Source organism: Mobula birostris, chromosome 21, assembly GCF_030028105.1.
Source record: "Mobula birostris isolate sMobBir1 chromosome 21, sMobBir1.hap1, whole genome shotgun sequence".
Lineage (NCBI taxonomy): Eukaryota > Metazoa > Chordata > Chondrichthyes > Myliobatiformes > Myliobatidae > Mobula > Mobula birostris.
Window position 1 is genome coordinate 53,689,206 of NC_092390.1, and position 17,052 is coordinate 53,706,257.

The 17,052-nt window shown below is 41.1% G+C and overlaps 1 protein-coding gene across 7 annotated transcripts in view; it reads right to left on the reverse strand.

Annotated features, from left to right (window-relative positions):
• The window catches only part of LOC140185800 (uncharacterized), a 278,871-nt gene that overhangs the window by 109,945 nt on the left and 151,874 nt on the right, over nucleotides 1–17,052 (reverse strand). For all 7 annotated transcript variants that reach the window (XM_072239496.1, XM_072239493.1, XM_072239495.1 and 4 more), the window contains 4 exons: nucleotides 14,588–14,719; nucleotides 13,036–13,131; nucleotides 5,702–5,836; nucleotides 524–649 (listed from right to left, as the gene is read on the reverse strand). In XM_072239496.1, the coding sequence (XP_072095597.1) occupies nucleotides 524–649; nucleotides 5,702–5,836; nucleotides 13,036–13,131; nucleotides 14,588–14,719 (489 nt within the window). The remainder of the gene's footprint in view (nucleotides 1–523; nucleotides 650–5,701; nucleotides 5,837–13,035; nucleotides 13,132–14,587; nucleotides 14,720–17,052) is intronic.

The following is a 17,052-nucleotide window of genomic DNA, read 5'->3' on the forward strand; positions in this document are numbered from 1 at the left end:
ATATTAACCACTCTGGGAAGCATTTGCCTTAACTTTTCAAAGAAATTCCAAAGAGCAGCCTTCCTGATCCAAACTCTTCAGCCAAGAGCTCCAGTACAGTGACTAATAAACAGTCTGATGTTACCCACTGTGGCACAGCACAGTTTTGCCCTCTGATGTCACTACCTGTTCCAGCCACGGTGCTACTCAGCTTTACAAGGTGGACAGACCGATACATTGGGAGTGGTGACGGTGTGTGGTAGTATATAAATTTACTGTGTGTAGTCACCACTTTAAGTTGGTCTTTTGTATGCCACTCGAGTAATGGGTGTGTGCTAGTTGCATATCACAAGTCTATTTTGGGATATTATCCAGTTTAAATCCCCAAATGTTTTCTCAGTCCTCAAATTCAGAATGTTCTTGTCAGTCACATTCAACACTAAACAGTGCCAAACAGAAACCTATGATTATTTCCACTCTTCTGAAAAAATAGAAATCAGTAGTCTCAGGATAATAGTTATAAACACTGTTTTACGCCACATACCTCACAAGTTCTTGAAGATCTGTTGCATCAGGCTGAGGCTTGGTAATGCCTTCAGGTGAAAGAGAAGGTGATTCAGATGGGAAACAAGCATCTATTGGTGTTTCTGAATCACAGGATGCAGACACACTGAAAAATGTGAAACGTAAGAAGACAGCTCAAAAAGTATTCTGTTTTAATTTGACTAAAGTCAGCCTTCAGAGCAGATGTTGTTACAAATCATTTTTATACTGCATTACAAAGGACAATGAATGAACACACAGTAAGCCCCAGTTATGACGATACAACTTAAGATACCTTTGTTCAGACATTTGCATATCTCAAAACTATCTTCTTTCCACATTGATTACAACAGATCATGTTCAGGCAGGGGTAGTTAAATATAAAGTCTTACTGTATTTTGTCTTCATAATTATTTCATGCAACTTACTTCGAATGCCAAAAAAGAGAAAATTCTAGAACTTTAAAACCAGGTCTTTAGTATTACCACAGAAGACTTTAGTATACAGTACTGTGCTAAAGTCATAGGCACATATATATAGTAAGGGTGCCTAAGACTTTTTACACAGTACTGTAGTAATTTTATGTATTGTACTGTACTGCTGCTGCAAACAAATACAAATTTCATGACGCGTGAGTGATGATAAACCCGATTCTTTATTGTGAACTGAGAGTGGGAAGGGGACAGGGAGAGGGGAATCATGTTTGGGAAAAGGGAAAGGCAGAGAGGAGGGAGCAACGAGAATCAGAGCGACATTCTGTAATGATCAATAATCCAACTGTTGGAATCAAGTGACCTTGCCTGGTGTCTCAGGGCTTGGTGAGCCTGCACCCGCACAACTCCCAACTCCTGGCACTCCTCCTCTGCCACCTGTCTCACACCCCTCCCACGGTGCTCAACCCTCACTATTCCCAACATGCTTTGCTCTGCCAGATTTACAAACTCGCTCTCCACTCCACATTGACAATATAGTACGGTGCAAAAGTTTTAGGCACCTTAATTTTATGTATGTACCTCAGACTTTTTAAACAGTCTTGTGATTAGATAGTTTCAGTTTAGTACAGATATTGCTAGACAATATCTGGAAGTTAAAAGCATTTCTAGCGATTACCCAAGTGACATTGAGATGTACACAGATGCGAATGCATGGGATGCAACCCCAACATGTTAGAACCTTCATTACTGCTTTCTTTTCCACAATCAGTGGGAACACCTAATTCGGCTGGAGATAGTGAACCAAAAACATTCTGATGGATTGGGTTTCCAATTTAAACTGGCACTGGAAAGGATAGAAGAACTGAAATAACAAACTGATGCAACAGGAGGTTCTCAGATCAGGTGAACTTTGATCTTTGAATTAAATTAATTTACAAACCACCTCTTAACAATTTAGCTGACCTTCACATATTGGAAATCTTGTGTCAGTAGTACAATGCAAACACATAACATTACTATAAATTACAATATGAATAAATAGTGCAAAAATGGGATAATGAGGAATTGTTTATGGGCGCATAGACCTGTCAGAAATCCTGAATCGTTGAGTGTGGCTTCTTCTCCAAGCTTCTGTACCTCCTCCCCAATGGTAGGAACAAGAAGAAAGAATATCCCAGATGTTGAGTGTCCTTAATAATGGATGCTACCTTTTTGCAGCATTGCTTCTTGAAGAAGTCCTCGATGGTGGGGCTGGTTGTGCCTGTAATGGAATTGGCTGAGTCTACAACCCTGTGCAGCCTCTTGTATTTCTGTGCGTTGAGCAGGCTGTGAGGCAAGCTGTCAGAATGCTGTGCACTACACATCAATAAAAATCGGCAAGAGCCTTTGGCGACGTACCAAGTCTCCTCAAACTTCTAACAAAGTAGAGCTGCTGAGATGCAATCAACGGGTTGGACCCAGGACAGATACCCAGGAACTTAGAATCATGCTTATTATCACCGACACGTGACGTGAAAACTGTCCACCCTTTCTACCGCTAAGCCCTCAATAAGGAGGACTGCTGAGAGTCCTCCTGACTTCCCCTTCTCGGTCTATAGTCAATTCCCTGGTCTTACTGACATTGCGTGTAAGGTTGTTGTTACGACACCACTCAATCAGCTGATCCACCTCACTCCTGTACTTCTCATTGCCATCTGAAATTTTATGAACAACAGTTCTGTCATCTGCAAATTTATAAATGGCATTGGCCATACAGTCATAAGAGTAGACAGAGTAGAGCAGTGGGCTAAACGTGCATCCTCACCATGCTCCTGTGTTGATCGTCAGCAAGGAGGAGATGTTATTCCCAATCCACACTGCCTGTGGATCCGTATCCGTATTGTACTGTCTCAGTATTTTTATATTTGTGTGCTGTAGCACTTTTTTTATTCGCAGTTATTTTGTAAATAACACTATTCTTTGCATTTCTGGTCAGATGCTAAATGCATTTCATTGGCTTTGTATCTGTACTCAGCACAATGACAATAAAGTTGAATCTAATCTGTGGTCTTCTGATAAGGAAGGCAAGGATCCAATTGCAGAGGGAAATATAGGTCACAAACAAGAGACAATCTGCAGATGCTGGAAATCTGAGCAGCACACACAAAATGCTGGAGGAACTCAGCAGGCCAAGCAGCATCTATGAAAAAAAGTACAGTCAACGTTTTGGGCTGAAACCCTTCTGCTGGACTGGAGAAAAAGAAAGCTGAGTAGATTTAAAAGGTGGGGGTAGGGGAGAGAGCAACACCAGGTGATGGGTGAAACCTGGAGGGGGACGAATGAAGTAAAGAGCTGGAAAGTTGATTGGTGAAAGAGATAGAAGGCCATGGAAGAAAGAAAAAAAAAGGGGAAGAGCACAGAGGGAGATGAAGGACAGGCAAGGAGATAAGATGAGAAGGAAAAGAGGATGGGGAATGGTGAAGGGGGGGCTGTATTCAGGGGCATTACTAGAAGTTTGAGAAATCAATGTTCATGCCATTAAGTTGGAAGCTACCGAAACGGAATAAAATGTGTTGTTCCTCCAACCTAAGTGTGGCCTCATCATGACAGTGGAGGAGGCCATGAATGGACATATCGGAATGGGAATGGGAAGTGGAATTGAAATGGGTGGCCACTGGGAGATCCCATTTGTTCTTGTGGTTGGAGCGTAGATGCTCAGCAAAGCAGTCTCCCAATCTGCATCGGGTCTCATGCATACACAGGAGGCCACACCCAGAGCACCGAACACAGTAAATGACCCCAACATGCTCACAGGTGAAGTGTTGCCTCACCTGGAAGGACTGTTTAGGGCCCTGAATGGTAGTGAGGGAGGAGGAGGAGGTATAGATGCCCAGCTTTAGAAGCTTGTTGGTTAATACTGAGAAGTTGATGGTATTAAATGCCGAGCTGTAAATGATAAACAGCAGCCTGAGGTATGTTTTGCTGTTGTATTGTAACACTATTACAGCTCAAGGCATCTGCATTCAGAGTTAATTTCCGGCTCTGTCTGTAGAGAGTCTGCAAGTTCCTCCCCCTGGGACCCCATGGGTTTCTTCCTCCAGGTGCTCCAACTTCCTCCCGTAGTCCAAAGACGTACTGCTTAGTAGGTTAATTGGTCATTGTAAATTGTCCAGTCATTAGGCTCGGGTTAAATAGATAGTTTGCTGGGCGGTGCGGCTCATTTAGCTGAAGGGCCTATTCCATGTTGTATCTCAAAGTAAAATAAATATCAATACTATAGTCCAGCTATCAGCTACTGATACCAGTTCATTCTGAATTTCTATTAAATATGTTTGTCTCTTATTCTAATAACAATGCATATAAATTTAGGAATACACTCCAGGCCACTTCATTATGTACTACCTGCTCTTAATAATGATTAAATACTGAGTGTATGTTCGTAAACACGAGGAAATCTGCAGATGCTGGAAATTCAAGCAACACACACAAAATGCTGGTGAACGCAGCAGGCTGGGCAGCATCTATAGGAAGAAGCACAGTCAACGTCTTGGGTCGAGACCCTTCATCAGGACTAACTGAAAGAAGAGATAGCAAGAGATTTGAAAGTGGGAGGGGGAGGGGGAGACAAAAAACACCTTATATTCCATCTGGGTAGCCTCCAACCTGGTGGCATGAACATTGATTTTTCTAACTTCTGTTAATGCACCTGCTCCCCTTCTTACCCCCATCCCTAACTAATTAATTAATTTTCTTTTTCCCTCTTTCTCTTTCCCTCTCACAATAACTCCTTGCCTGTTTTCCATCTTCCTCTGGTGCTCCCCTCCCCCTTTCTTTCTTCCAAGGCCTTCCGTCCCATGATACTCCCCCTTCTCCAGTCTTGTATCGCTTTTGCCAATCTACTTCCCAGCTCTTGGCTTCATCCCTCCCCCTCCTGTCTTCTCCTATCATTTTGGGTCTCCTCCTCCCCCTCCCACTTTCAAATCTCTTACTATCTCTTTTTTCCATTAGTCCTGACGAAGGGTCTCGACCCGAAATATTGACTGTACCTCTTCCTATAGATGCTGCCTGGCGTGCTGCGTTCCACCAGCATTGTGTGTGTGTTGAGTGTATGTTCATGGACTTTTGTAGCTATAGCTCACCCATTTCAAGGTTCAATATGTTGTGGGTTCAGAGAAGCTCTCCTGCACACCACTGTGGTTATTTAAGTTACTATCATCTTCCTGTCAGCTTAAACTAATATAGCCATTCCCCGCTGACCTCTCTCATTAACAACGATAATTTTCGCCCACAGAACTGCTAGTCACTGTATGTTTTTTTTGTGTTTTACACCATTCTCTATAAGCTCCAGAGACTGTTGTGTAGGAAAATCCCAGGAGATCAGCAATTTCTAAGATACTCAAATCACGCCTCCTGGCACCAACAACCATTCCAAGGTCAAAGTCACTCGGATCACATTTCTTCCCCTTTCTGATGTTTGGTCTGAACAACAACTGAACCTCTTGACCATGCCTGCAGGCTTGAATGCATTGAGTTGCTGCCACATGACTGGCTGATTAGACATTTGCATAAATGAGCAGGTGTACAGGTGTACCGAATAAGTGGCAACTGCGTATATTTTAAACATTATTTGGAATATAAAGTATTTTCTGAGAACAGGCTGAAGCATTATCATTCCCACTTTATCCCCCTGTCTCATCCTAGGTGATGCTCGCATGATTTTAAAACAATAGTTTACCTCATTCATTTGCTACCTTTGTACTACTTACCTCGCGTACTGATTTTGCAGACTTGTCTCAATGGATGCCTCGACCTTCTCATCGGATTGTAGAACGGCAAGAGGCAGAGGTGCTGGAGCAGGAGGAGCTCCTACAATGTCTTCACCATCAGAAGGCGCAGCAACGCTGAAAATGAAAGAACTTGAGTCAACATTTCTTTGCATATATTAAGTCAAACTATATTACCATTTTTCAGTATTTTAAAGCTTTCTCTGAATTAACAAAACATCAGAGACAAAACCATAATATTAGCTCATATGTTGGAGAGTTAACTCACACCTTGCTGTTTGAAATTGACATATCTTGGCTTTGTTCAGTTCCAGCTTTTGAAAAATCCGAACAAGAATATCAGTTTGGTTCCTGTTGTCCATGATCTGATAATGAAACTCGCAGTCCTTACAGGGTCCATTGGTGCCTCCAGATGGTAAGCTTTAATTTTATTACTTTTCTTATTGTAGAGTAGGACTGATGTTTCCTACTATACATTACCTTTGTGCACCTCTCCTAAATAACCATTAGCGCTCTCCCAATACAATACCCTGTATCCACCTTGATGTCTCTTCCTGTCACTACGTTCGGATATGGCCCAAGTGCGGAGTGGGAGACACTGAAGTGGGTCGATAGTTCACAAAACTTTAATGCGAACAGTGTTAAAGGGAAAATAAAACAATAAACACTAGGCCAAACAGGGCCGTTAACTAAAACTCTCAAACAGGAAACGAAGCCTACACTGTGGCTGAAAAGAACATCTAAATATTAAATGAATACTGCTAGTCTTCAGAGTCAGTTGACTCGACAGTCCAATTTCTCAGGCAAGGCCGATGCAAACAGGCAGCGAAGTGTTGCTGTGCTCTGTCCAAGTCTCGACAAGTACTACGACGACAAGTATCGAGTTAAATACTATCATGATTAAATACTTAATTAGCTAACACATGCAAATTCACAAGTGCAATTGCCGTATCTACTGCGCTGCCAAATCCATGGTTGTGACACTCCCTATTGTCACAGCCCACAGCTGATCCAAACAATCTTCATCCTCACCAGGAAAAGGTGTTCTAGCTTGGTCTATAACTGACTCTCATTCTTTAGGAATGAAAGTCATTGAAGTTCCTCATCAGTGCTGTTGTGTCAGTAACACTGCCAATTTAATCCTCTCATTCTGATTTCATGGTCCCCCTTCTTACTGGTTTGTTATACCAGCCCACACCAGCTTATTTTCACATTTACAATGCCCTACTTCTCATAAAATGGAGACAGCAGGCCAATGTTGTGGTATGAATATTTGGGGCACAGGTCCAGGAAAGTGGTTAGTAGTTTGTGGAGTGTAATCCTAGTGAAGAACACTACTTCTCATAAAATGGAGACAGCAGACCAATGTTGTGGTATGAATATTTGGGGCACAGGTCCAGGAAAGTGGTTAGTAGTTTGTGGAGTGTAATCCTAGTGAAGAACATTCCCCTCCTGTAAATGTGCAATCATCTTGTATATGTAATCCCCTTGAAATTGCATGGGATTAATTGGAGAATTGAAGTTTGGCTTGAAATGTGCAATACTGAACTTGGAAACACAATGGAATTGTTTTACATTTAATATATCTGGTTAAAAAAATTATAGTAACCAAGTTCATATCAATTGTCCAAAGTATAATTCTGGCTTGGAATTTATCCGCAGTGGTTAGCACCAAATATACCACACAGTCAATGGAATGGACTTGGAGAGAGTACAAGCCAAGCAACAATAAAGCAAATTTAGTACAGCTCACTGAAAATGAATTTCTAAGCAATAGCAGATGGAGTGATTTAGACAATTACTTAGCAACTTAATTCATTCAAATCTCTTTGCAGATCCTAAAACCTACTCCCATACATGCATTTTGTTCCAACCTAAGTCATTATATCTAGCTACTGCCCTCCTGTTGCAGACTCATTGGTAATCACTGTGATATCCTGAATTATGAATGTATTATCTGGCACCCTAAATTATATTTACAATAATACTCATATCTGCTCCAATAAATACAGAATTCCCTTCAATCATTACACTAGAATAGGTTAGGACTTTATTCCTTCCAATGTAGAAGATTGAGGGAAGATTTGATAAAGGTATACAAAATCATAAGGCGTATAGAAACGGTAAACACAAGCAGGCTTTTTCCCCTGGGATTGGGTGGGCTGCAACTAGATGTCATGGGTTAAGCGTGAAAGTTGAAAAGTTTAAGGGGAACATGACGGGTAACACTCACTCAGAGTGAGAATGTGGAATGAGCAGCCAGCACAAGTGATGCATGCGAGCTCAACTTCAACATTTAAGCAAAGTTTGAATAGGTACATGGATGGTAGGGTTAAGGAGGTCTATGGTCCCAGTGCAGGTCAATGCGAGTAGGCATCTTAAATGGTTTGGCATGGACTAGATGGGCCAAAGGGCCAATTTCTGTGCTGTACTTTTCTATGACCCTATGACTGCATGGTTTTCCCCTTGAGGATCACTTACTCCCTAGTCCTTGTTGGTACTCATTACAAAGAGGAGTGTCATAGAGTAGAGTTCAGGTAAAGAGTTAGAACCTAATCAAACTACAGTCAGTCAAAACATAGCCCAATTTATAATTTGTTTGACACAGGTTTTTAAGGTCAGGTCTAGTTAACTCATGTCACGCAGCCAAAATACAACTAAAATATTGAGCCTGACTGCTTTTATTTATAAGGAGTCAGCCTGGCCTGGTCTATACAGAGCCCAACAGACTTCTACTTTTTGGATATGGGTTACATTGAGCATGATTCGAATAGCCAGGCTCCATCAAGTTTGCTTGACGGGTTTTCTTGGCAACCAAATTTCTTACAGCATTAGGAAAGTTCTGCTTTCTATTTAGATAAAATCTTACACAAGTCCAATGACATTCTGATAGCTCTTCAAAATCTTATTGCAAAGAGGACTGCAACAGAAAGTCGAGGGGCTTGTCATGAGGCACATCAAGTCCCTGCTGCCCCCCTCACTGGACCCCCTGCAGTTCACGTACTGTCCCAACTGTTCAACAGACGATGCCATTGCCATCACCCTCCACCTGGCCTTAACCCATCTGGACTTAACCCACCTGGACAAAAAAGACATGTACGTTAGAATGCTGTTCATAGACTTCAGTTCAGCATTCAACACAATCATTCCTCAGAAACTGATTGGAAAGCTGAGCCTACTGGGCCTGAACACCTCCCTCTACAACTGGATCCTAGACTTCCTGACTGGGCGACCTCAGTCAGTCCGGATTGGGAGCAGCATCTCCAACACCATCACACCGAGCACGGGGGGCCCCCAGGGCTGTGTGCTCAGTCCACTGCTGTTCACTGTGCTGACTCATGACTGTGCTGCAACACACAGCTCGAACCACATCATCAAGTCCGCCGATGACACGACCATGGTGGGTTTCATCAGCAAGAATGATGAGTCAGCGTACAGAGAAGAGGTGCAGCAGCTAACGGACTGGTGCAGAGCCAACAACCTGTCTCTGAATGTGAACAAAACAAAAGAGATGGTTGTTGACTTCAGGACGACACGGAGCGACCACCCTCCGCTGAATATCGACGACTCCTCCATAGAGATTGTTAAGAGCACCAAATTTCTTGGTGTTCACCTGGCAGAGAATCTCACCTGGTCCCTCAATACCAGCTCCATAGCAAAGAAAGCCCAGCAGCATCTGTACTTTCTGCAAAGGCTGAGAAAAGTCCATCTCCCACCCCCCATCCTCACCACATTCTACAGAGGTTGTATTGAGAGCATCCTGAGCAGCTGCATCACAGCCTGGTTCGGAAATTGCACCATCTCGGATCGCAGGACCCTGCAGCGGATAGTGAGGTCAGCTGAGAAGATCATCAGGGTCTCTCTTCCCGCCATCACAGACATTTACACCACATGCTGCATCCGCAAAGCAAACAGCATTATGAAGGACCCCACACACCCCTCATGTAAACTCTTCTCCCTCCTGCCATTTGGAAAAAGGCACCGGAGCATTCGGGCTCTCACGAACAGACTATGTAGCAGTTTCTTCCCCCAAGCCATCAGACTCCTCAATACCCAGAGCCTGGACTGACACCAACCTACTGCTCTCTACTGTGCCTATTGTCTTGTTTATTATTTATTATTATTTATTGTGATGCCTGCACTGTTTTGTACACTTCATGCAGTCCTGGATAGGTCTGTAGTCTAGTGTAGTTTTTGTGTTTTTTTTTCTTACGTAGTTCAGTGTAGTTTTTGTATTGTTTCGTGTAGCACCATGGTCCTGGAAAACGTCGTCTCATTTTTAATATGTTCTGTACCAGCAGTTATGGTTGAAATGACAATAAAAAGTGACTTGACTTGTCATGTCCCATCGTGAGCATGTGTTCTGCTCCTATGGCCACAATCATCTTGTTGAAAAGGACGTCACAGGCAAACCAATCACCGGTTCCATAGTAATAAGAGTTTTATTTAACAAACGGTTTATTATAGAAACATAGAAATCTACAGCACATTACAGGCCCTTCAGCCCACAATGTTGTGCCGACCATGTAACCTACTCTAGAAGCTGCCTAGAATCTCCCTACCACATAGACCTCAATCTGTTTCTCTTAAAAGTGTTAAAGTTTCTAGTGTTGAAGTTTTTCTACCTTCTTTCCCACAGAGTAACCAGACTGGAGATGCAATTTTAATTATCGTTTATTTGAATTTTCCACAGTTTTTGTCTTTGTGTTTCAATCAATTTCAGGAATGAACCTCTTCAACGTAAAACAATTGAATCGGTGGTGAAGAAGGCAAATGCAATGTTAGCATTCATTTTGAGAGGATTAGAATATAAAAGCAAAGATGTAATGTTGAGACTCTATAAAGCACTAGCAAGGTCTCACTTGGAATATTGCGAACAGTTTTTGGGCCCTTTATCTAAGAAAGGATGTGCTGACATTGGAGAGAGTTCAAATGAGGTTCATGAAAATGACGCTGGGATTGAAAGGCTTGTCACATGAGGAGCATTTAATGGCTCTGGGCCTGTACTCACTGGAGTTCAGAAGAACGAGTGGGGACCTCATTGAAACCTATCGAATGTTGAAAGGCCTTGATAAAGTGGATGTGAAGAGGACGTTTCCTTTGGTGTGGGAGTCTAAGACCAGAGGAGACAGCCTCAGAATAGTGGGACGTCCTTTTAGAATGGAGAAGGACTTTAGCCAGAGGGTGGTGAATCTGTGGAATTTGTTGCCATGGGCAGCAAAGTCATTAGGTGTATTTAAGGCAAAGGTTGATAGACTCTTGATTGTTCAGGCATGAAGGGACACAGGGAAAATGCAGGAGATTGGGGCTGAGAGGGAAAATTGATGGAATAGTGGCGCAGACTCAATGACCTAAAGGACCTAATTTTGCTCCGATATCTTATGGTCGTATGGTAAAACAAACATGCAGAAGTTCATCAGAAATAATGAAAAGCCTAAAACGTTAAGTCTATTTATCTCTCCACTGATGCTACTTGATCTAATTTTTCTTTTACAGATGTCCACAATCTATTGCACTGTGCAGTATATTAATAGATCAATTCAAATTTATCTGATTAAAGACAGTGTATCCCTGGGCTTATTTCTATCTGCTACAGAAATCTGAGGATTACTTGGCATCTGTGGGAATATTAGCAGAATGTACCTAGGACTTTGAAAACAGCCCATATACTATACACACATTAAACATCAGAATGAACAGGTGTTGCTGAAGAAATCTATTTCAAAATGTTTAAATTCAGGCCACTGTACTTTATGTTTATTAAAGACACTAATAAAAATCTGCTATTCATTTCTGAGGGGGCTTTCGTATATAACACTTTCAGAAGGATATAATGTCCTGCCTTTGGACTGGGGAAAAAAGTAATTTGTTTCAACAGATACCAATGACTGCAGGCACTTGGCATTCCAATCACCAGCACACTACGTTAACACTGCGCACTCGGTGTCGTATCTGTTCTCTATTTGCCTTGTATTCTGTGTTGTGCATTTATCACGTTTATTCGGTAACTAGTCACATGAGTGGGGGCGTGGCAAAAGTGAAGAGAATAAGTTGTGTATTCTTGCTTATCCCGTGGTAGTTTGCAGCTCAGGACCGGCGGACGTCATATCTTTGCTGACCACTTGGTAATGCTTAATTGTATGTTTTCTAATCACTAAGAAAGGAAATAAGGAATTCAGCTCTTTGGAGCAATCATTTCATTGGAGCTGAGGATGCACCATGCGAGTATCACAACCCCATGACGGTCATAGGCTAACGGCAATTGTTTTGATTTTGGATTAGTGTTTGCCGCTACAGGCATGTTAATAACTTTCCCTCACAGTATTAAGCAGTACAAATTGATATAGGCACAGATGTGGCAAGCAAAAAAAGACCAGTTGCCTTGACAGCTCTGCACCACGGTGGCATTTGGGGCCCATAGGCTCTGTCCTTTCTCCTTTTATTCCAGACTTCCAGCACTTCCAGATATTTTACTATATCTATTTCTCCAGTACATTTTACTGTTATTAACATTGGAACAAACTGGACTTGTAAATCTGCCAATATTTATGACTGAAGTAGAATGCAAATTCAGCACAGGATTTCAGCACACAGAAGTTAACATTAAAGGACATGAAAGATAATTATCGTAAAGAAAATAGAAACGTAGAAACATAGAAAAGCTACAGCACAATACAGGTCCTTCGGCCTACAAAGCTGTGACGAACATGTCCTTACCTTCAAAATAAACCTAGCAACAAAGCCATTCCAAATGACCAGAGAAGAACCTTAACAATGCTGTTGCACAGGAGGAAGAGATTTTGCAAATTATGAAGCACAGTAACGCTTTTAACAGAATGTGTACTGGCAACCCTGTAGCAGCAGATGAGGTGGAATTTGGTTGGAACGTATGACTCACAGTCCATTGTACTCAAAGTCCATTGTAAAACAAAGTTAATTTACTCAGAAAACAATGGAGGAGTGAGAAACGACACCAATCTCTCCTGATAACAGGGAATTGATCTGCCCAGAATGGATAATTATTTAATCTACTTTATATACCTTGTATATAATCAGCCTCGTTCGCTTACAACGCCGGTGCCACTTAGTTTGATGGAAATGCGGGTGACCCAACTAGCTACAATTTGTTGGTTAGAACATTGTTGATAAATTAACAAGTAAGGAACACATTAATGACTGAATAAAATACATCTTGATACAAGGCAGAAATGAATCTGCACTTGGTAATAGTTGGCGAGTTGTGAAATTTCAAATAAGCATAACTTCTATTTCGCACGTTGACGCATAGGACACAATCTTGTAGCTGTTTGCAATACCTTTTCAAAGTGACTTCAACCCCGAGAGCATCTGCATTACTGGTAAGTAGAGAAGGAGCTAAAATCGACTCTGCAATTTCACTGCTGGAAGTATTTCTGGAAAAAAAGAGAGCAAACACATATAAGGCAGCACAGCGTAAATTCACAGGCATAAATCCACAAGTCTAATATTTCACCAACATGAATTGGATCATTGAATCAAAGGACAAGAGCAAAACAAAGACCTTTAAAATAATTAAATCATTGTAAGCTCTAAAGGAAACAATGAAATGTAAATTCATAGGAAATATGCCTATTGTCCACTGTGTGGTGCAAGTTGGGATGCCTGTAGCATGTCATAAAATCTGATGTACTGGAAAACTGTATAATTTGCTAATTACTTCACTAATATTTAATCTCTTTCCTGCTGGAGAGGTGGAGTACATTTTTTTGGAGTCCTAATTATCTCCAGCGAAATAAGCTTCGGTACAAACAAATCAGTTTCCAAGGTCAGTTATTAGGCCATGGAAACGAAGCACCTAGACCAGGGGTTCCTAACATTTTTTATACCATGGACAAATGCCATTAAGCAAGGGGTCCATGCACTCCAGGTTGGGAGCCCCTGGCTTAGATGATAGAGGTTAATATATAGATGTAGAGTAGATTACTAAACAGCAAGCCAAGGTGAAATTATAGGTTCCTGGAAATTACTGTAGTGATATTCTTGTTTGTTTTGCCTGAGGATGCGTGGTATTATAAAAGCTGTGAAAGATGTTCATTTTGATAAAATTATTACTTCTCACGCATGAACAAGTAAACAAAACAAAAACATTCTGTAACTAGTAATCTTTTTTTTAAAACTCCTGATAACATTACTCTTTGTCTGGTAGCTTCATATCAATATTCAATGGGATTATTTATATGCAGATACTACCAAAGGCTGAAAGGAACAATTTCACAGAAATGCAGCATGATTTAAAACAGTGACTTGCTGCTCTCAGAACAGTGAATTATGACTGCGTCTGAGATCTATCTTTAGTTTTTAAAATGTTTTTATAAATATAGCAGTAGCCAGATTATTCTGCAACACATAACAATTCCTGGATTTCAGTAGGTCTTACATTTCTATGGAAGTGCACCAAAGAGGGTAGGTAGCAAAGTTGTCTAAGAAAACAGCATAAGATTAAGGTAAGGAGTTGGAAGTTTAGAGCAGACCTGAAGGAGATTTTACTTTCACCCAGGTGGTGGTTGGAAACTGCAACACAAGGAGGCAGAGACCCTCATTCCATTTAAGAAGTCTCCACTTGAGGCTTGGAGGGCTGAGGGCCAATTGATAGAAAGTGGGATTAGTGTAGACAGGAACATGATTGTCAACATGTTCTGGTGGACCAAAGAGCCTGTTTTCTGTGCCCCAGAGGTCCCCAACCTTTTTTTATGTCATGGAACAATACCGTTAAGCACAGGGACAGTGGAGCCCAGGTTGGGAACTCCTGCTGTGCTTTGTGACTCTGTGAAAGTCAACAGTCCCCACCCATAACAATAAAGCTGTCCAGAGATATTTTGCACCACGTACTTTGGCTCCTTTTGGAGGTTTGTAGTATTCGTGTGTGGCTCGTCAACACCATCAGATTGCGGAGGTGGAAAAGGAATCGTAGATGGGATAAGATGATCGATTTGCCCTTCGCTGTCACCAGGCACAGAAGGACTGAAATTGAAAAATTTAAAACATGATAACAATACGTTTGAGAACATACTTAATTTTTTTTATATTTGCTGTTTCCAAATCACAAAAGTACACAAATAACAATAATAAAATATAATAATCTAAAATAATTTGGTCTGAAAAAAATACCACTGAAATAATGGTCAAATCTTTTCACAAATTTGTGAGCAACAAGATCTGAATGCTTGAAGATTCTTAGCAATATTAAAAAATACCTAAGAATTAAAGTAGAAGTAATTACTTATGAATTATTCATCATACAGGTTGTCTAATGGTTTAAATGTTAGATTCTCAGAGATTTGCATTTGGAATGATTTTGTGTTAAAATGTACTGAAGATGGCCATCCACAGTCACTTGTGCCTTACTAGTGGTGGGTTATCATCTTTACTGCTTGACCAATCAGGAGAGACAGGTTTAATGCAGAGTATTGCACAAATGCTGTGAAGAAACAAATTTACGGAGAAGATTTTTTTAAAAAAAGGAATTATCCCTGGTGTGCTTCAAAACCTTAGATAATAGAAAAATCATAGCAACAGCCAGTGGAAAGTCAATTGTATGTAGCCTACAGATTTTCAGTGACTGCGAGTGAGAGTTCCTGCCGTGGAATATCTGCAGATCTTTGCAACATAAAGTGAGGGCGCCAGGTAAAGTGGCAAGCTTCAGAATCACGTCCAATCAACTTTGTCTCTTGTCATGGCCTGCTTAATCGTTACACATTGGCTCAGTTTGCTCAGATGAAATCCAGCACCATTAGCTCCACGACGTGTATTCAGACATCTGAACCCAATGCGCTCAAGTACTGAATTAAACTACAGAAAGCACTACTTAATTTTGTGGAAATTGCTACCCTTCAGTATTTAATGCCCTGGACCAGTTCATTCAACCAGCTATTCCTGCAGTTTTAAAAGTCAGACCCATTCCCACTCTCAGAGTCTCTTCCTTCCCCAACTTCTGGGTTTCTGGTTTCCCTCTTCCCCATTCCCATAGTGTCTGGCCACCCTTCTGCCCATTCTCAAGGTCTCGTGTCTCCTCGGCCATTTCACAGTCTCTGGACAGCATTATCTTTTGCCATGGTTCTATATGATGCAACTCTGTCACGTGGGTGGACAAGTCCGGACCAAATATTTTGATAAACACAGTCAATTCCAGCTAAGATATGCCACTGGCTAAACTCGTTCTATTAAAACACATGTTACTGACTATTTGAAATACAGTGGATTCCAGTTAATTGGGTTATCCATTAATCAGGGAAGCCACTTAATGGGGTCAACTCTTTCAGAACAAAAGCAAATCAAGAAAATAGCCAAAACTCCCTTATTTAATTGGGACAATGTGCCGCTTAATTGCGATGGGAGACTTGCCAAACAGATTCCAACTAGTGTCAGTCACATGTATGACTTGTGGCCATTAGACACTACACTGTGCTTAGAGCAAACAATTTTTAAATAGTGTCACTTGTGTGTGTCTGTGGTCAAAAAGCACACATTCCACCACACATCTATAGAAGTTTGCCGAGGTTTTTGATGACGTGCTGAACCCCCGCAGACTCCTGAGGAAGTAGAGGTGCTGTCGTGCTTTCTTCGCAATAATATTTATATGATGTCTGCACTGATTTTGTTCCTTTATATATAGTCAATCAAAAGAACACATCAGCGTACAAGGGACGAATTCCTCCACTGACAGCATTTAGTAACTAATACACAGTTTTATAGTACCATACATCAAAGTTGCTGGTGAATGCCAGCAGGCCAGGCAGCATCTCTAGGAAGAGGTACAGTCGATGTTTCAAGCCGAGACCCTTCGTCAGGATCATAGTAGCTTTGGTAGAGTTTTAATTAGTTCTGTATTTCACCTAAATACATATTCGTTATGGCAGCAAACATGAGATGAATTCATCTGTTGATAACTATTAGGAACTAATACATAGTGTTATAGTATTGTAGTAGTATTGATAGTGTTCTAATTTGTTCTGTATATTTGTTACTCAGTTAAACTGTAGCTTGTTTTTTTATATATCTTTTTAACTAATCCAGGAAACTTTGGCTAATTGGGGCAGCCACTTAATTGGTCCAATACGTACAGGTCTCAATATGTCCCAATGAATTGGAATCCCCTGTATTCTGAAACCAAACCAAGGATCAAGGATCTACTTTGGTTGTCAGATACATTGACATGCATTAGGAATTTGCTGTGGTGTGTTGGCGAGGGTGCAACATGCAACAGAAAACAATAATTTTCAACAATTATAAAGAATAATTATATAAAAAATTAAAAAAATAAAGTTAGAGGTTAAAATATGGAGAAAGAATAAAAT